The sequence below is a fragment of the Monosiga brevicollis genome, genomic scaffold (assembly GCF_000002865.3).
Source record: "Monosiga brevicollis MX1 MONBRscaffold_36 genomic scaffold, whole genome shotgun sequence".
Classification (NCBI taxonomy): Eukaryota; class Choanoflagellata; order Craspedida; family Salpingoecidae; genus Monosiga; species Monosiga brevicollis.
This window is the reverse complement of record NW_001865073.1, coordinates 41,503-60,634: the sequence shown is the minus strand read 5'-3', so window position 1 is coordinate 60,634 and position 19,132 is coordinate 41,503. Positions and strand designations below refer to the sequence as shown.

At 56.3% G+C, this 19,132-nt stretch overlaps 6 protein-coding genes across 6 annotated transcripts; 2 read left to right on the top strand and 4 right to left on the bottom strand.

Annotated features, from left to right (window-relative positions):
• Positions 1–836: 836 nt before the first annotated feature.
• MONBRDRAFT_29569 (uncharacterized protein) lies at positions 837–3,979 on the top strand (the record flags this gene model as incomplete). Its single annotated transcript, XM_001750050.1, has 4 exons — positions 837–1,017; positions 1,088–1,203; positions 1,348–3,544; positions 3,780–3,979. The coding sequence occupies 4 exons, from the start codon at positions 837–839 to the stop codon at positions 3,977–3,979; spliced, it is 2,694 nt and encodes an 897-aa protein (XP_001750102.1).
• A 693-nt stretch (positions 3,980–4,672) lies between these two features.
• Positions 4,673–5,297, bottom strand: MONBRDRAFT_12184 (uncharacterized protein; the record flags this gene model as incomplete). Its single annotated transcript, XM_001750011.1, has 3 exons — positions 4,673–4,739; positions 4,884–4,963; positions 5,058–5,297. 3 exons carry the CDS (start codon positions 5,295–5,297, stop codon positions 4,673–4,675), a joined length of 387 nt encoding a protein of 128 aa, XP_001750063.1.
• Positions 5,298–6,318: 1,021 nt separating this feature from the next.
• Positions 6,319–12,312, bottom strand: MONBRDRAFT_12183 (uncharacterized protein; the record flags this gene model as incomplete). Its single annotated transcript, XM_001750010.1, has 5 exons — positions 6,319–7,086; positions 7,185–7,387; positions 7,560–11,408; positions 11,563–12,063; positions 12,222–12,312. 5 exons carry the CDS (start codon positions 12,310–12,312, stop codon positions 6,319–6,321), a joined length of 5,412 nt encoding a protein of 1,803 aa, XP_001750062.1.
• Positions 12,313–13,571: 1,259 nt separating this feature from the next.
• Positions 13,572–16,443, bottom strand: MONBRDRAFT_38994 (uncharacterized protein). The gene is made up of 4 exons (XM_001750009.1): positions 15,772–16,443; positions 14,452–15,575; positions 14,185–14,331; positions 13,572–14,085 (listed from the first exon to the last, which is right to left on the bottom strand). Exons 1-4 carry the CDS (start codon positions 16,331–16,333, stop codon positions 13,849–13,851), a joined length of 2,070 nt encoding a protein of 689 aa, XP_001750061.1. The 5' UTR covers positions 16,334–16,443; the 3' UTR covers positions 13,572–13,848.
• An 846-nt stretch (positions 16,444–17,289) lies between these two features.
• MONBRDRAFT_29565 (uncharacterized protein) lies at positions 17,290–17,779 on the bottom strand (the record flags this gene model as incomplete). The annotated part of the gene is made up of 2 exons (XM_001750008.1): positions 17,290–17,620; positions 17,715–17,779. 2 exons carry the CDS (start codon positions 17,777–17,779, stop codon positions 17,290–17,292), a joined length of 396 nt encoding a protein of 131 aa, XP_001750060.1.
• Positions 17,780–18,406: 627 nt separating this feature from the next.
• On the top strand, positions 18,407–18,946 carry MONBRDRAFT_12181 (uncharacterized protein; the record flags this gene model as incomplete). The annotated part of the gene is made up of 1 exon (XM_001750049.1): positions 18,407–18,946. The coding sequence occupies one exon, from the start codon at positions 18,407–18,409 to the stop codon at positions 18,944–18,946; it is 540 nt and encodes a 179-aa protein (XP_001750101.1).
• Between the last annotated feature and the right edge of the window lie 186 nt (positions 18,947–19,132).

Genomic DNA, 19,132 nt, shown 5'->3' with positions numbered 1-19,132 from the left:
GAGGCTGACGATTCATAATGTATGTCATTTGTTCCACTTTGATCAACTATAAGTGTGACGTATGTTACATTAGTATTATATCTGACAATCATTGTGTTGCGGCCGCACATGTTACGTTACCGCAAAAAGCAAGAAGCTGCTCTCTCTCTCTCTCTCTCTCTTTCAAATCAGCAGATGTGTTGGATTGTGTAACACACACACACACATGTTTCTCATGACGTGAAGGTTGTCGTCTCTGCTCTGTTGTGTTTTGGGGGATGTGTCTCTGCATGTTACCAGCAGGTTTAGTTACATCTCTATAACCTTTCTTGAAAGCAAATACTCTCTGCTTATGCCTACAAATATTCTTTTAGATAAAGTCGCGAACTACGTTTCTCTCTGAAATCACTCCCACAGGCCAAATCATCTCTGCACCCTGTACCTCTTCAGCTCGCTGTCTCTGGCCATCCCACAGCCCTTCGCATCTCTCTGCTCACACGACACTTTTGGCGTTTTTTTTTTTTTTTCGATCGTTCGGCGTCGTGCTCGAAGCGATCAGCAGTCCCGGTCAGTGCGCACCGCCCGAGCAGCCACTGGGGCTTGATCCCCCCTGTGCGCTCGTGTCTGTCCTTCCATGGCTGTTTTTTTGGGTCACGGATTCCTTTGGGAGGGTGTGTGTGTGTATGTGTGTGTGCGTCATCTTTGAGGATGGCAGCGCTGTGTGTGTCACGCTGCCGACACGGCGACACACAAGCACACACTCGCTGTCACAGTCGCGTCTGAATCGATTTGCTCACCCCAGTCCCCTGTCTGTCTCTTGATCCTGACACGACAGCACAATGACGGCCACGCACGTTATGGCCGCCACCGTGGCGACCGTGGTCCTCTTGGGCCTTGTGGCGCTGCCTGCCTCCTCGGGTGTGGCAGCCATTGACGAGTGCAGCAACTTTACCACGTGTGAAACCTGCCTTTTCAACGGCTCCTCCTCATCCCGCCGCGTCTACTGCGGCTGGTGCCACTCCAACGTCGTTTACAAAGGTTTGCCCTTCCCCCTCTTTCTCCCGCCCGCAGCGCGCAAGCGATCCACCACTCGGACGTCGTCTCACAGATTGTGCCGTGCTTTCGCCAGACAATAGCATTGGCAAAAAGTGCGTCGATGTCCGCGGCCCCTCCTTCATCTGCCCCTCTGAGTACAACACCGACCAGTGCACCGCCGACTATGCTGTGCGTTGACTTTTTATTTTTTTTTTTTTTTTTTTTCTTTTTCTGCTTTTTTCTGTTTTTTTTTCTCCCTCGCTTCCGTCCTACCATCCGTGTCCGTTCGTGAACCCTGCTCAACCCTTCCCCTCTGTTGTCTTATTTTTCTAGTGCGACTATGCAACTGGCAAGTGCAGCCTGGCCCCGGCCGGCAGCGGTCTCTACCCCGACCAAAACTCTTGCCAGGCCCATTGCTTCAAGACCCCCTCGACCTACCTTTGCAACACCACTACCTACCAGTGCCAGGAGTGCAAGTCGACCAGCGATCCCAACTGCTCTGACAAGACCACGGCCTGCGAGAATTGCAACCCGCCAGCCTCGGCCAAGTTCAAGTGTGACATCTCCAACCCAGAGAGCCCCACCTGCAAGCAGTGTGCCATCAACGAAGCCAACTGCTCAGACTTCAAGACGGCTTGCTCCAAGTGCAACAACGGCCCCAACCCCACCCCGGCCTCAACCACCACCACCGCCCCGGGTCCCACCCCGCCTGCACCTCCAACCCCGCCCCCGACCCCCACTCCTCCCCCTCCCCCGCAAAAGTTTTACTCTTGCAACCCGACGCAACTGGTGTGCGAAGAGAGCGCCTCGGGCAACCCTCAGAGCTTTTGCAACGCCACCTGCGGTCACTTTCCCCCCGCCGACCTCAAGGACAAGACCTTCCGTGGTGTTGAAATTTCCAAGCGCATCACCCTGGGCGAGTTTGACTTCAACTTTTCCGACTCCACCGTCACCCTCCTCTATCCCAACAACACCCAGGGCGTGGCCAACGTCACCATGAACGGCCAAACCGTCTTCACCTGGCTCTCGGGACCCCTGGCCGGTACTTCTCAGAACATTTTGGACACTGAAGCCAACTACGGCCCTGAGACCATCGCTCGCTACATTGCCCTCGCCCCGCCTGGCCAGGACGCCCCCTACACCGTGAACCAGGCCATGCAAATGCCTGGCGTGCAGGTCTTTGTCGTTTTTGCCTGCGAAGATTGGAAGTCGGGCTCGTGCAACTTCTCCTCCGTCTTTGACTCTGCTCGCGCCCAGGCCCAGGCCTTGGTCAAGACCCACCTCGCCCCGGCCGTGCCCCACCGCCGCCCCCGTCACCTCTACGCCCAGCCTATCGCGGAGGTCCAGGCTCCGGCCGACACCGATCCCTGCAATGCCTTCACCAACTGCAGCGAGTGCGTTGCTGCCGCCCCTGGTGGTGATGTCAAGTGCGGCTGGTGCATGGGCGGCCACCTCCACTACAATTCCTCCGGTGACTCCCCCTACAAGTGCGCCGGCTACACCAACGGCATTCCCCATGCCTTTACCTGCGAGGGCTTCCGCACGGAGGACTGCTCGGGCTACAGCTGCAACTGGACTCAGACTCTGCCTCAGTGCTACAAGTCGGACGAAGGCGAATATCAGGATGACGCCTCGTGTGAGGCCACCTGCCAGCCCAACCAAATGGCCTCCTGCAACCCCCTCACCAAGCAGTGCGAGATCTGCTCCCAGGGCTCGCCCAACTGCACCCAGACCAAGGCCGAGTGCGATGCCATCTGCGACCTGCCCCACGCCAAGTGCAACATGCAGACCCTCCAGTGCGAGTCGTGTGACATCAGCTCCGACCCCGACTGCACCGACACGGTGGGCTCGTGCCAGGAAAAGTGCACCAACCAAACCGCCAGCTTTGGCGAGTGCGACCCCCTCACGGGTCAGTGCATTCCCTGCAACCCGGACAACCACGAGGCAGGCTGCGTCAAGCACTGCAACGCTTCGTGCGCCTTTGGTGGCCTGTACATTTGCAACCACACTGACCAGACTTGCCAGCAGAACTTGAACGGCAACATGTCCCTCGAGGCCTGTGTCAACGACTGCCTGCCCCCCAACCCGCAGCACGGCAACTTTGGTTGTGACTTTAGCAACCCAGCGCAACCCAAGTGCGTTGCTGGCGAAGGTAACCAGACTCAGACTGACTGCAGCCGCAACTGCCACGCCCCGCCTTTTGCCAAGTGCAACTACGTGACTGGCCAATGCGAAGCTTGCAACACCACCGACCCTGCCTGCCAATACACCACGGCCGAGTGCGCCGTCTTCTGCCACGCCTCGGGCGAGCTCCTAGGCATTTTCCGCGGTATTGCCATCAACAAGGACTTTACCCGCACCGAGTGGGATGTGCAATTTTTCAGTGATGGCAAGGTTGCCTTTATGGACCGTGCAACCAATGACAAGTATGAGGCCGACTTTTCGCTTCAGGGCAATACCTCCAGCGGTGGTGCCCCGATCACCCTCTCCTTCCACCAAGCCCCGGCCAACGGAGCCCTCCCCGTTCAACGTATGTCTCACCTTGGTTGGGTTGTATTTTTGATTTTTTTTTCTCTTTTTTTTTTTTTTTTTCTCTCCTCCTCTGCATTGCTTGTCTGGTGACCACTTTATTGATTGCTGTTCCCGAATCACTGCATGGGTTTGACATGGCGTCTCTCCCTCAACTTGATCAAAGCAACCTTCCAACTCATCATGTCCCTGCTTCCGCCCTTCCGTGTGACTTGCGTTCCGCTTGTCTGATGTAGCTGGAGATCAGGTCGCGGGTCTGTATCTGACTTTGAACGGCGAGGCCCAAGAGATGCGTTTCCTCTACCTGGGTCTTGGCACGGCTTCTACTCCCGCCACAGACTTTGACACGGCCATGAGCACGATGGAATTTGCTCTTGTGGGCTGCCTTGCGACCGACGGCTCGTGCAACTTTTCGCCAGCCACTATCCCTGAATAAGCAAACCCGATGTGGAGTTGACTGCTTCTGCGCACCCACCCAACAAGTGGGCGGGTGTTTCCTCTCCCTTCTAACAAACCCCTTCTTTTTTTTTTTTTCCTTTTTGCGTTTGTATTGTGTTGATCTTCCAGTCGTCCAATTTCCTCTTTTCTGCTTTGATGATGCGTCTGCCCTCGCCGTCACTTGTCCTTCTTCCTCTTCTTTTCACTTGATTTGTGGTGCTTTTCATTGATGGCTGAACGTGTGTGTGTCTTTTGTTTTTACGGTTTCGACTGTTTCTGGATTCGACAATAGTGGTCCATGGTGTTTGCGGTAAAATCATGTTTTGCATAGGAAGGCATGTATGCGCGCGCTGGACCTGAGCTGAGCCTTGCCCGGCTCGCTCATTTTTCTTCTTCTCTTTCTTGTTTGTTCGCTGTTGGATTGATTGGATTGATTGATATCAACTTTGAAAGCTCCAGCAGCGTCCACGTCCAGCGCATGACAGCAAGTCGGGGACGCAGAATGATGGGGATTACGGAAAGGCAATGCAGGCTGGCGTCACACCAAGGCATGCAAGTCGCGGAAAGTGCACAGCACTCGGCGCCCGTCCTTGAAGGAAAAAATACGCCACTTGGGGCGACCGCCAACAAGGCCTTTGCTTGGTACAGGTTGAAAGGCGTGGCCATGCCTCTGAGAGCAGCAACCAGTGCTTTACTTCAAGACAAACTGCTTCTCTTCAGGCCATTCCACATTCAGGATGCAACGATCGAGTTGCCAGCTGGGGGGGAGAGGAGCACGCGGTGTTTGAACAACGCCAACCATGGATGATGAGTGATGCGTCAAGCAGAGAAGGCAGAATATGCATATGCATAGAACTGGCAAGTTAGGAGAGCAGCGAGGGCCCGACGCAGATGTGACTGACGTGTTGCCGTCGGGCAGGCGGGTGGCCTCAATGTGTACATGTCCATCTTCATCTCCTTTGCCCAGAATGGGCACCGACACCTAGAATTTGAACAAGAGAGAAGGCGGCGATGTTTGATTTAACCTGAAGAGCACACCAATGGAGACCCTCAATCGTGCTGCCGAGCCGACATACCCGTGCGCCGTCATTGAGGACACGAGTTTGCGAGCCGAAAAGGTGCACGGGTTGCGGACGGATGACGCCACCGAAAGCTAATCGAGCATCCTCGCTGGCCTCGACAAGTTGTAAAGCCTCCTTAACATAGCTGCTGTTCATGATGCTCGTCCGCACGAGGTCGTAAACCACAAAGGCACTGCCAAACGATAGAATGGCCCCGCCTGCCGCAATCCGACCCAGCCGCTCCAAACTCGCCATGCTGTCGGCCAACTGCCACAAGAACGACAACGACAAACAACAATGTGAGATGCTGCACCACAAGTTTGAACAGCTCTCTCCGCCACCATTCTTCCAATCGAACATCGGCGAGCAAAGACTGGTTGAGCAGCAGCAGCGGCAGCGGCAGCGCCACCACCACCAGCGGCAGCGGCAGCACCAGCAGCAGCGACAACGACAGGGCGATCAAACCCGAGAAAAAAAAAAAAAAGGCTTATTTATGTTCGGGGGGTAGAATTAAGTTTCTCGCGTTCTCGAGCTTTGTGCGTGCCTGCTTGCACTGTTGAGTTGTGCTTCATAATTTTTTAATTTTTGGACCATTTTTGGACCATTTTTTTGGCCCTTTTTGCGAGCCAAGAGGGTTGTTCCTCGGTCGCGTCCTGCCGCAGCTGGATTGCAAGGCGAGTTATCAATCTGTGAACCATAAAATCAAAGTCAATCGGGGTTGATATACGAGATTATACCCCGACCTCGTCGTGGCCGAACGAGCCGCTGGCTTGTCCACTGGTCTCGTCGCCTCAACCACAGGCTGGTGTAATGGTAGCACACCTAAAACCGCAGCAACGTCCTCTTGACTGCCGCATGTTGTCACGTCGCTCCTCTGCGACATACAAGATGTATCTGGTCCGCTGTTTGCTGTGTTCTCCCTCATAAGGAGGAGGAGGCAGGTTCGATTCCTCCGCCTGTGACTCAATTCTTTTTTTGCCGTTTTTCTCTTCTTTTTCTGTTTATGTCCGTCAGAGTTCTCATACTGATTTGATAGAGGGTGGTGATTGCCAGCGATCAGTGTGAGTTTGGGACTCGTTTAATGTGGATAGGCAGGCAGTCAATTGGGGGACGATGGTTGCCAAACATCAGCAGGACAAGCACCGCCTCAAACTCATAAACTCAAGATGACATGCAAGTCAACAAAATAATAAACATTAAAGTCAATCACCGACTCCTCTCCATCTGCATGCAGGCCTGTAGCCCTCTACAACAACGATCACGTCGATGGTGGCCTTCAAAGAGCCGACGTGGAGACGCGCGAACTGGCCGAGTGCTGGGATCGGACATCGCCAAGGGAAGAGTGCCGCGAGCCCGGCGTTTTGCTGCGCGAATGAACACGGTCTCGAATAGCTGCAAACAAAGAGTTGGGGTCATCGTAGCCCTGCGACGCTCCAGATGTCGAGCGGTGCTGCGAGTCCAAAAAGGCCTTCGCGCCAGGGTTGAGCTGTGATGGCCGCGTAAGCTGTCCTTGATTGTTGTCAGACACACGGGGAGGCATGGGGGGCAGGCGTTGCTGTGTTGGGTTGCGGCGCAAGGGCGGCGCTGGCACCGGCGGTCGCACTTGCGAATACGTATCCATCGTGACCACGTAATCAGGTCGTTTCGTGGGCTGACTCGTGGGCGCAGGACCTTCATCCCTGAGGCGTTCCAAATGCTGTAGCTCCTCATCGTCTGCGTTAAATTGCGCTGCACGAACATCTGAGCGAGCACCACGCGTGTGGCGCGTCAAGGTGCTCTTGGGACTCGGAGCCACCGGCTGTAGAGGCACGTGTGCATCTGCCATGTCCTCATACTTGCTGTAATCAACAGCAGAGGCTGGCTTGCTGCCATCCATGGCGGTGTATGACTGCGCAGAGTCTTCACCCATGGGCATACCCGTGATCTCATCCACCAGCGTCGGGGGCAGACCGGCGCCAAGTGAGGCACTGGGCGCCGTCTGTTGTGAGCTGGATAGGACGGTGAGGTCGCCATCTTCCAACCTACGACCAATATTCATCAAGCGCTGCCGGCCGATCATCAAGAAACACGTGTGAGGATACATAAACGGGTAGGCGTCTCCGCATGTGTACGGCAGGCACAACCAACTGCCAGCAAACATACCTCCTCCAAGTTCTCAAAAGACGGGCGATCCGAAAGGCGCCAGCATTCCCACATGATCTTATAAATCACGTCCGGGCAGCCCTGGGGCTGCTCCATTCGGTAACCAGCCACAACCTGCTCAAACACCTGTTGGTTGCTCATGTCCGTGTAGGGCAGGGCACCCAGGGTGAACAACTCGTACAGAAGAATACCAAAGCTATAGACTGTTGGTCGCGCATGGATCAAAAAGCAAGGCAGAAAAAAGTTGGCATGAGGACAGCGCGCCAATTCGCCTCTTCCTCCAGCTCATCTATCATATCCACCGCCGCCCCCCCCACCACCTCCACCTTCTTCTTGCTCGAGCGATACAGGAAAGGCAGACAACTAGGCACTCACCGTCTGTATCCGTGGTAAACTTGCCCTCACACAAAGCCATGGGACACATCCATCGCACAGGCAGCAGGGCTTGGCCATTCTTTCGATAATAGTCTGAGTAATTGAGCGCCCGAGAGAGGCCAAAATCGGCCACTTTGACGACCATGTCCTCTGCCACGAGGCAGTTGCGTGCGGCAAGGTCGCGGTGGATAAAGTTGCCTTGAGCCAAAAAGGCCATGCCGCTGGCCACGTCGGCTGCCATGTAGACGAGATCAGTCATTGTCAAGGCCGCGTCTTGGCCGGGTGCCGGAGGGCGTGCTCCGCGCAGGAACCCGAGCAGATCACCATTGGCCATGTTCTCCAAGATAATCATCATGGGTTCTTCCTGCGTGACCACACCCAAGAGACGCAGCACGTTGGGATGCCAAGGCTTGGCAAAGCGTTTCATCAAGTTGGCTTCTTCCAAAAAGTCGTTCTTCTCCTTGGCAGCCTTACTGGAGCACAGCTTGACCGCAACGGCAACCTCACCCGAGATTTCGCGAATGTCCGTGACGTGACCCGCAAAGACCATGCCAAAGGCGCCCGATCCAAGCTGGCGGCCCAAGCGCACACGCTCGCGCGGGTACTCAAATTCATCCGCCTCGGGCACGCGCCACTCATCCTCTGCGGCCTTGCGCAGGCTTCGCAGGCGACGCCGCAGGACAAAGCCCACCACGGCGAGCAATAGCACGGCACCACCCACTGCCAGGCCCAAGGTCATGTAGCTGACGGGCAGTTCCTGCTGACCACTGGCAAGGGTGGCTCGCGTCGTCTCAAAGTTGGACACACCCTCGGGCGTCACAGCCCGCACGGCAATCTGTGATTGAGCCAGGCTGGCGGCAATGGTGATGCTGGTGGCCGTGCCATTGTGCACCAGCTCGCCTGTCTCGGTTTCGTTCTCAAAATTGGCCAGGACTTCGTACCACACGAGGGGGCCAGGGGTGACAACCGGAGGCAACCAAGTCACGCGAAGACGGCCATCGTCCTCGATCATTGCTGACACGGATGCAACGGCGTCTGGGGCACCGGGCGCAGTGAGGATGGAGACGCTGCGGCTGGCGCTGACCACGCCCATGTCATCAACAAACATGAGGCTGATGGTATGGTTGGAGTAGGGGGCCAAATGATCCAGGGCCAGTTCCATGGATTCGTTGTATCGGTTGACGTGGTGGGCCAAAGGGTCAATGATATCACGACTCATCACACGCTCTCCGTACGGACCAGTCACAACGGCCTGAACACGGGTGGCGACCGCCGGCATGTTGACCGGACGCTGCAAACGAAGGGTGGCGGAGCGGCCTTGCACCTCGACGGGGGTCTCTGAGGCCATGGACCAGGCCGGCGGCTCGGACAGCGTCATGTCTGCTCCGGTGGTGCCGACAAAATAGCTCGTGACACCCTTGCTGGTGCCATCGACCGGGCGGACCCCGACGACATAAACGGTGAAGGGGGCCAAGCACGTGGTGGCATTGGCGTGATAATTGAAATAGCAGCCATTCAACTCGAGGTTCGTGGCGGTTGGGTCATTGATGACGAGGCGCTGGCGAGAGCCATCAAGCAGAAGCTCCTGGACACCAAAGGCGGTGGGGTTGGAGGTGCCTGCGGTAATTTGGGCAGCATCGAGGAGGTACATGGCACCGTTGCTGTCGACACCAGCGTACCGGATGAAGACCTCGTATCCCGCGGTACGGTCAGCCGCCACCGGCGGTGCCCAGTGTACTGTGAGGGCGGACGGCCCTGTGGCATGCAGGCTCACGTTGCGCACACGCAGGGCAGGGTCCGCCAGCTGGATGGTGATGGTGTCGCTTGCTACAGCAGAGCCGTCGACAAAGCCCAGAACGCGCAGGTCATAGGCTAGGTCCATGTCCAAGCACGTCTGTTGAATGGCCACAGTCTCGCCATCGATGATGGCATCGCAACTGCGCAGCAAGAAAAATGTCTGGCTTGTAGATGCGAGGCTGATATCAAAACCGGGCATGCCGGCTGTCAGGGCAGCACGAACTTGGGAGAACACGACGTCGTAACTGTCCAAGGCCAGGTCGGCGGTGAAGGCGTAGGCGGTCAGCTCGTCCACCAGGGTGTCTGAAACGCGGGGCTGTACCTGCAGCACAAAGCTCGCCTGCGAGTCAGGGGCCAGCCCACCGAGTTCCCACGAGATGAGGGCGCCGGTGCTGGCAGTCTGCGCGCTCAGAACAATACCCGACCCCGCTGAGGCGGCATTTGGGGTGCGGTGCGGGGCCTGGAGGAAGAGAGCACCAACAAGGGTTTGGCCGCTGGGCAAGAGAGCAGCGGCGCGATCCCAGGCGCCTGTGTCAAGCAGATCTTGGAACGCACGGCGGAGCATCTGCGAATCACCCATCGAAGCAACCAGCGTCACTTCAATGACGGCTCCGACGTCCGTGTCTGTGCCAAAGGATGGCAGAAGAACAATGTTGGAGCGAGGCCAGGACAGCTGCTGTTCGAGCAAAACCAAGAGCGACTCTTGGTTGTAGGAGGCGGCGGCAAGTGCGGGGCACCGAATGCGGGCGGAAACGTCAACTATGCCACACGAGGCGCTTTCGAGGACCCGCGAAACATTGTGGCAGAGACGGGGGTTGCTGGTGAGGACCATGGGGATGGTATTCTTCAGAAGCGGAAGTCGCAGGTCGAGGAGATTGACGTTGTCGGTCACTGTTACCATGTTAGCTGTGCGTAGCGATTGCAGAAAGTCGAGGCTGACGAGTGAGGGGGCATCCTGAACAATGACGCCGCCCAACACGTGCTCAACGCGGGCCAGGACGCCCAATTCGTGCTCTGCAAACTCGAGGGGGCCCAGGATCTTCAGGGACCCGTCGATGACCGTGCACAAGTAGTCGGAATAGGGTGCCAGGTCAGCCAGGGACGTGATAATGCCGCCGGGACACACGGACTTGTCGGTGACCGAGTGGCGGCACAGGCCGGTGAGTTCGTCCACAGCGCCTGCGCAGTTGCTATCCTCGCTGGTATCGACACAGGCGCTGACGTTGTAGCGCAGGTCCACGAGCGGGGCGCTGAGAATCCAGGCCTGAAGGGCTTCATTGTCGGCCGGCGGGCACTGTGCCGCCTCTGAGCCAATGACGACGATGCGCTGGCCAGTACGCAGAGAAAGGAGCCGGAGGCCGTCGGTCACGACAAAACCCGGCACGTTGTTGATGCGCAGACCGTACGTTCCGCGCTCATCCTGATGATAAGGGCCGCGCGCAGCAAGCCATTGCAAGCCACCGAGGGCCTCGACTTGCAGGCCGGGGGTTGCTTCGAAGCGCAGAGAGCCCTCGACGAGGCGAAGCGGCATGAGCAGGGCACGCCAGTCTGCAGGACTCAGCGTTAGATTGCGAAAGGTCAAGGCGCCAAAAAAGCCCGTACAACGTCGGCGGGCCATATCTTGAGCCTGGGCCAGGGTGGTGATGGTGATGTCCTTCGTGGCGGGCCCCTCGGTCACGAGGCGGGTGCAGATATTAGCGGGCAAGCGCAGTGGGGCTTCGGCCGTGCGTGTGAGGTTGACGATAAGTGTGCTGTTGCCAGCGGGAAGGTCAGCGTGCAGCGCTGGAGAAAAGCTTAGGGTATAACTGTGCGACGCTGGGTTGAGCGCGTGGGACACACAATCCAGGTTGGCCGACAGCGTTTGTGCATCGACTCGTCGAGGGCCGGAGGTAACGACGGTCTGAGGTGGGGCATACCAGCCCTCTGTCAAGATCATTTGCTCGAGGTGTACATCGGTAGCGGAAACCGAGCCATCAAATTGCAGGGTTAGCTCGCATGGGCCAACGTCGCTGAGGATCAGGTCAGCCCTGTTGATGTTCAAGGCCAAAGCTACTGAAAAGTTGCGAGGCACCGGAAGGAGTTGGTGATTGGGTTCAAAGAAAGCACCAAGAGTAGAGGCAGCGGGATGAGCAAAAGAATGCAAGGGAGCACGTAGCGATGGGGAGAGGCGAGACGAGAGAACTTATGAGCGCGTTGCAAAGCTGACCTGCAGGAGCAAGGCTCAAGAATAGCAAGAGGCTGGACGCCGAAAGGCGCAGTGGCGCGACCATCGCGACGAGCGCGCCGGCCGACGAGGCCAAGGCGGACAGACTGTTCTGGTCGCGAGCCCAAGAAGGGCGATATGGCAAGGACAACAGGAGCCACCGGGCACTGTCAGGGTGCGGCACTAGGTGGCGATGCCTTTCCCCGAGATGCGGGCCGGTCAACGACCAACAGGCAATGACCGAGTGAGCGAGGCAGCCTGGGTGGAAGACACGAGAGGAAATGCTGCGAGGCGTTGGTGTTGGGTGGTGGATAAGCGCTGGCAAGGGATTTGCGTCAGATGCAGGTTGTTTGCGTGGGATAAACAGCGGTGTGGTCCAGACGGGGTGGGGGATGTTGGTGGTGTCGACCACCAGCCAAAGTGTCACCTGGATGAGTAACGCATATTTTTTGGGCAAGGGGGGTAAGCTATGATCATCCCGAGGACAGCGGCCAATCACGATGGCTAACATGAAGAAAGGGCATACCATAAGGCAGGCACGAGCGTGGAGCGTGGCCCCCACACAAAAAGATGGTGGGTCGAAATGACATACCTGGGTCAATGGAATGAGAACCGCGGGCCGGACCAGAGAAAGACAAAACAAATAGAGAAAGCTGGCGCACCAGCGCGCAGGCCCGATGCTCCAGCGGACAAGACCAGTGACAAGCAGCCAAGCAGGCAAGAGTATGTGTGGTCCGGCTCAAGGGTCGCCATGTCCGCGTTCCCAACCCGCAGGCCTTGATGGGCCTTGCATGCAAGAAAGCAGCCCAATCAGGCAAAACCAGCCTTCGAATACAGTGAAAATAACCATTATATTGTCAGATCAATTTGTCATTGTCAGACGAATGCCCACACGCGGCTATGTGTGTGTGTGTGTGTGTGAGTTTTTTTTTTTATTTTTTATTTTTTTTTCTCAAGCGAGCTCGCAGTCGCCGGTCGGTCGAGCTGCTGTGTGATCGAGCTCTGGGTTTGCTGAGCTTGGGCAGGCGAGGTGCGGGGGTTGAGTTTGCCAACACAAAGCGTTCGGGGTGTGAGAAGGTGGAAAGTGTGGGACAGTACCGGCGCAACATGGCCAAGGGTGGGAAGAAGAAGCAGGTCACGAAGAAGAGCGGGCCGGTGCAGGGCATGTCCGTGGCGCCCCCGATGAGCAAGACGGCTCGTCGCAAAGCAAGTACGTGTCTCCTGACGCGACCAGATCATGATCCAAAGCTGTACTTTTCAAGCACGCGTTTGCCATTTCTCAAGACAACGACACGACTTCTTCCGTCATCTTTCTTTCCCTCATTTGGCCATTCCCCCCTGCGCCGTCTCTTCGCTGGACATGTGATAGACAAGGAGCTGTCAAATGCCCTGGATGCCTTATCCTTCGCTTTTGCCTCAACATCAGCCAGCGATGCCCCCAAGTCAGGTTCGACTGACACGGCGGCTTCCCTTCGCGCAACTGCCACGTATGTCCATGTCCGTGACCGGCGCGGTCCATTGTCTTCTGGGCTGACATGAATCGCTGACGCTTGTGGCATTGGTCGCGTGGTTTGGGCCTTAGTCAGCAGATCAAGGAGGCTGGTGCTAAAAAGACCAAGGTGAAGCGTGCCGCCCTGGCAGCCAAGCGTCGCAAGAATAAACGCCTTGAACGTGGCGAGGCCATTTCAGACAAGCTGGAGGTGCGGCTTGAGAAGCTCGCGCGCAAGTCCAAGACCAAGGTGTGTCAAGCCGTCTGCCTGTCCCAAAGTGACAGTGGAAGGTCGGCCTGGCCTCATGATTTGAATGCTTTGTTTGTGGCGGTTCTGCTGGCTAGAAAATCGCCAAGCTGTAGAGCAAGGCTCAGCCAGACGTTGACTGGTTTCCATGTGGTGTTTTGATGTGATTGCCTCCTGAGGAGGAGCTTTGAATACATGGGTACGGGCTTGTGAGAGTGCCGCAGCGTGCGCGCGGCCATACTGGCCACTGCTTTTTTGGTTGTAAAAATGAAAAATGAGACGCAACACAAATCATTTCAAATGTTTAATAAGGCTACATATCAGCGGCACGACCTGTCCTGGGACACGGACAGCTGCCAGACGCCGGGACGACACGAACATGACATTGACACAGCAGCAGCCTCACAAGGCTCCTGCATCCGAGCCCGGCGCACCAACAAGACAGCCAACACGGTTGGCAGCCAGATCGGCAGGCGGGCTTGGAGGGGGGATCAGGGACAACCAGACATGACTGCACAGAGTGGGCATTGGCGGGTTGTATGTTGGCCCACAGCTATTGCCCCTCATCCGGCGCTGGTGCAGCGACGGCTTCGGCAACTTGGCTTTCTGTGGTTGCAGCAGCAGCAGCAGCAGCAGCCGCCGCCGCCGCGGCCTCACGTTGGCGCTGAGCCTCGGCCAGGCGTTGCTGAGCTAGCACAAACTGCTGGTATTGGTGGCGGCGTAGCTGCCGGGTCAAGAGCACCACAACCAGCAGTGCCGTCAAAAACATCAAAATTGGCATTTCGTTACCCTGCGCACGGCGAAACATGGCAAACGCGCCAGAAACAGAGTTTAGAAATGGTGCAGAGTCAAGACGAGTGGCATGGGTCAAGCAAGGCCCCAAACTCACTTCGATGAGAGCGTCGAAATCACCCGTCATCATGACATCCATGGTCTTGGCAAGAGACGCGGGCAGCTCCAGGTTATGCAAGTACTCTTGGGCATACTCGAGCGCAAACAGGCCGTACAAGTGATATAACGCCAGGATGGTGGGGACCTAGAGCAAAAAGTCAGGGGATCCAGGTGAGAGATAGCAGGGGCAAACGATGGAGGAGCAAGGCGTCACCAGCTGCCGCAGGCAGGCCAAGGCAAGCGCGTAGGGTCAAAGCGGACGAACATAGGCTTCGGCCGAGGTCTCGATGGCCAGGTCATAGAAGCGCTTGGCAAGATGGAGGTCCCGATCGAGGCCGAGGCCAAAGTGATGCATCGATCCGAGGTAGAACATGGCCTGATGGTTGTTGTGGTCGGCGGCGGAGCGGTATTCTTGAGCTGCGGCTTCGAGGCTGGCGTCAACGCCAAGGCCGTAGTAGTGGTAGTCGCCGACCTTGAGGCGGGACTGGGTCGCGCCTTGGTCAGCTGAGCGCTGCCAGTTGAGCAGGGCACGCTGTTGCACGTCGATGCGATCAAAGGGAAACAAGGTGCTGCGGCCCGCGTCCATGAGAAGCGCGGCGTTGTGCTGCGCCACCTCGTAGCCCATTTCAGCAAGCACGAGGTACCGCAAGAGGGCCTCATCCGTGTCCCCACTCTCGTAAATCTCATGGGCGTTCATGAGTTCCCGACCCCACTCGCCGCGCTCGGCCACATTTTTGAGCAGGCCGCGAGCTGATTCACAAGAGCGGGATGTGCCAATGCCATGGCCATGCATGAGGGCCAGGTTGTACATGGCCAGGACGTGGCCCTGCTGTGCGGCCAGAGTAAAGTAGTGCATGGCCTTGCGGTAGTCCTTGGTGGTGCCAGTGCCGCTATAGTAGAGACTGCCCAGATTGTGCTGACCGTCTGGGTGGCCGGCGGCGGCAGCTTTGTGAAAGAGCTTGTAGGCCATTTCCGGGTCACGCTGAACACTCCAGCCGTTGAGGTACATGACGCCGAGGCTGGTACGGCCGGCAGCGCTGTTGCGTTGGGCAGCCGTTTCCAGATACTTGAGGGCGGTGGCGTTGTCTTGTTCCACGCCAAGGCCGTTGACGTACATGTCGCCGAGCGAAGCCATGGCATCGGGGTCACCGTTGCCAGCAGCGAGTTCGAGATAGTGGCGCGCGCGTTGAAAGTCTTGTGGAACGCCGTGACCCTGCAGGTGTAATTGACCCAGGGTCAACTGGCTTGGGGCGTCGCCTCGGTCGGCCGAGTATTGGTAATATTGCACCACTTCGGGACTGCCCATGGTGCGCGCCTTTTTGTGGCCCGTGATGCTAATGCGCTGACGCTCCACGACAACTGCGCCGGCTTCGTGAACCAATGCTTCAACTGCGTTTAGATAAGAAAAAAAAAAAAAAAAAAAGCGCGTCATGAGGGGCCGGCGCTTTGCGCACATGAGAATCAATCAATCAATCTAAACGCCGAGGCCAAAACACGACAACGACGACGAGCATAGGGATGGCAGCAACAGCACAACTGCAGCAGTGAGGCGCGGGGGTTGGAGGACGGAGGACGGAGGACGGACCAGCTTCGGCGACGGGTCGATAGTACCCCAGGCTGGCCTCACAATCCTTGGCCACGGCCCCACCCGACATGTAGCGAAAGCCCATGGACATTTGGGCGTTGATGCTGCCTCCGAGGGCAGCAAAAGTATAATAGAGCAGGGCCTTGGCTTGGCTCGCGTCCACACCCAAACCCATGGCATAGAGAAAACCGAGACACCACTCGCTTTCGGGCAGGCCTTGATCAGCGCCCTCCTTGCAGAGGATAAAGGTCCGGGTCAAGTTGCGCGGGGTGGCCGTGCTGTTGCCGTAGAGGTAGCTCAGAGCCAGGGTCACACGCGCCGCGTCACTGCCCAGGTCCGAGGCCTCTTGCACAACGCGATAGCCCTCACGCACGGCCTCGTTGGCAATCAACGCCATCCCCTGAGCAAAGCGCTTCTCGTGCTCGGGCGTCGCCTCCGCATCCAGCTCGGGCGCCGTCACAGCACCAGCCTCCTCCTGCTCATCCGCCCGCAACAAACTCAGACCCACCACCAGCAACACGGCCACTGACCACCGCCATACCGGCGCATACCGTCGCACCATGACTGTGTATCTGTGCGTGCGTGCGTGTGGCCATGCACACCCCGCTGCCAATTGAACGCGACAAATGCAGTGCTCGAGAAGTAAAAAAAAAGAATCACTGATGAGAGAGAGAGATGAGAGAGATGAGAAGTGAGAGATGAGAGAGATGAGAGAAGAGAGAGAAGAGAGAAGAGAGAAAGAGAGAAGAGAGAGAAGAGAGAGAGATCAAGGAATGGCGTGACCAAATGTAAACGACACGTCAGAAAAAATGGGCTCAACCTCAAATCGAGTCTTCAAGAAGACTTGGAGACTTGCAGTCGGACGGGATACAGGACCGTAAAGATGCGGGCGCTGGCAGGGTGACGCGGCGCGCGTGCGCTTTATACAGCCTTGTTCGCCATGACGCGCGCCCAGTACATGCTTGTGAATGCTCCATGACCCTGCGTCCGGAGCAACAACTCACCGGTTGCTGCTTCGTTTCATCTCTGCCCGCCAGGTCCCATCTCATCTCCATCTCAATCTATAGGTGGCAAAAGTGTGGGAAACGGTTGATTGTGCCGTTAACGGTGGATACACACAATCTTGTGCCGATCTTAATGAGAAGCTAGTGTGAATTATTGAAGAGGAACATGGATTAAATGCCGTGCACAGGATTCATTGTTCTTGTTTTTGAGCTCGCGAGTGGTCATCAACAGTCATCGGCCAGTGGCGCCAGACGTAGAGACGCTGGTAGATTGAGATCGTGCCATACGGGGATGAGCGATGTTGCACACGCCGCGTTCGATGTGACTCCGTGTTCAACTTCAGGGAGCCTTTTTAAGGACGTGCATCACAACTCTTGCCAATGTACGCCAGTTCGGTCAGTTCGTCTGCTTTCAACCACAGAAACGCAGAGGGTTTCAATGTACAACGTTTGGAGGAGTTCGACGAAAGAGTTTGTTTGAGAGAGAGAGAAAGAGTTTGTTTGAGAGAGTTTGTTAGAGAGAGAGAGTTTGTTTGTTTGTTTGTTTGAGAGATGCTTGAGAGAGAGAGATGCTTGAGAGAGAGAGAGATGCTTGAGAGAGAGAGATGCTTGAGAGAGAGAGATGCTTGAGAGAGAGAGAGAGAGAGAGAGATGCTTGAGAGAGAGAGATGCTTGAGAGAGAGAGAGAGAGAGAGAGAGAGAGATGCTTGAGAGAGAGATGCTTGAGAGAGAGAGAGAGATGCTTGAGAGAGAGAGAGAGAGAGATGCTTGAGAGATGCTTGAGAGAGAGAGAGAGAGAGTGAAAGAGAGAGAGAGAGAGAGAGAGAGAGAGAGAGAGAGAGAGACTCACCGTAGACCGTAAAGATGCGGGCGCTGGCTGGGTGACACGGCGCGCGTGCGCTTTATACAGCCTTGTTCGCCATGACGCGCGCCCAGTACATGCTTGTGCATGCTCCATGACCCTGCATCCCAAGCAGCAACCGGTGGGTTGCTGCTCGGTACATCTCTGCCAGGACCCATCCATCTCAGTGGCAAAAGTGTGGGAAACGGTCGACTGTGCCGTTAACGGTGGATACACAATCTTGTGCCGATCTTAATGAGAAGCTAGTGTGAATTATTGAAGAGGAACATGGATTACATGCAGGTGCACAGGATTCATTGTTTTGAGCTCGCGAGTGGTCATCAAACAGTCATCGGCCAGTGGCGCCAAACGTAGAGACGCTGGTAGATTGAGATCGTGCCATACGGGGATGAGCGATGTTGCACACGCCGCGTTCGAGGGGACTCCGTGTGACCCTTCTTAGGACCACAACTCTTGCCAATGTACGTCAGCTCGTCAGAAACACATCGTTGTAAAAGTTTGGAGGAAGAGTCCGAGAACGAGTTTGTTTGTGTGTGTATGTGTGAAAGAGAGAAAGAGAGAAAGAGAAAGAGAGAAAGAGAGAAAGAGAACGGGGGAGAGAGAAAGGGGGAGAGAAAGAGAGAAAGAGAAAGGGGGAGAGCTTGGGCTGCATTTTCCAGTGACTAGTTGGGTTGACGCGGGCAACGTTCCGCCTGGATTGACGCGGGCGCAAGGGCGGGCCGAGTTCCGCCTGAAGCGCCTTTCCCTCTGGTCTCTCAAAGCCACAAGGATGGCTGAATTCGTGTTTGCAGTGCAACAGGTCCCCCAGGCCAGAGTACTTCCGTACAATGTGGTTCCTGCGCAAAACCATCGCGCTTTTCTACAAGAACCTTGGCCAAACAGGTTGATCGATTGTTTGATTGAACTTACCTACGTGGACGAGGTGAACCAGCGTGATCAACCTCAGGAGGAGGCGTCTTATCATCTTCATCTGCGTCGTGCAGGCGGCGACGCATGGCTCGCCGATCGTCAAAACGAAGTTCACGACACTCTGCAGTTTGCTCCTCAAACTTTAGACGACCTCGAGTCCTTCGCCTCAATCCAGCCAAATGAGGAGCGCGCGGCCGCTGAGGTTTGTTTGCAGACTGCAAAAACGGAGTTTGAGAAAGCCGTCGGTCCCAATCGACGAGTCACTGGTATTTCTCTTTCCTTTACGTGTGTTTCTCGTATTGGTGCTTGGGGAGGTGGGGGTGATCCAAATGCCTTTATCGATCCATATGCCTTCATCGATCCAAATATCTTCGGACAACTCATTATGCACTACATGTAGTCGGCGTGCCAAGACCCTCCTTCGTGTTCAACTGCATGATTTTATTGTTCAGTGAGTGTGTGCGTGTGAGTCATCATGATATCGTTCAGTGAGTGTGTGCGTAAGAGTCATCATGATATCGTTTAGTGAGTGTGCGTGTGAGTCACCGTCTCACATTGAGTCGGCGGTACTGGTTAGATAGATGCT

What these genes read in the sequence shown, in the direction of transcription:
- MONBRDRAFT_38994 (XM_001750009.1), bottom strand. Translation starts at nt 16,333, where the DNA reads ATGGTGCGACGGTATGCGCCGGTATGGCGGTGGTCAGTGGCCGTGTTG. An exon ending in TCGACCCGTCGCCGAAGCTG is followed by an intron (nt 15,576 to 15,771) that starts GTCCGTCCTCCG and finishes ATCTAAACGCAG; the next exon opens with TTGAAGCATTGGTTCACGAA. An exon ending in AGACCTCGGCCGAAGCCTAT is followed by an intron (nt 14,332 to 14,451) that starts GTTCGTCCGCTT and finishes TTTTTGCTCTAG; the next exon opens with GTCCCCACCATCCTGGCGTT.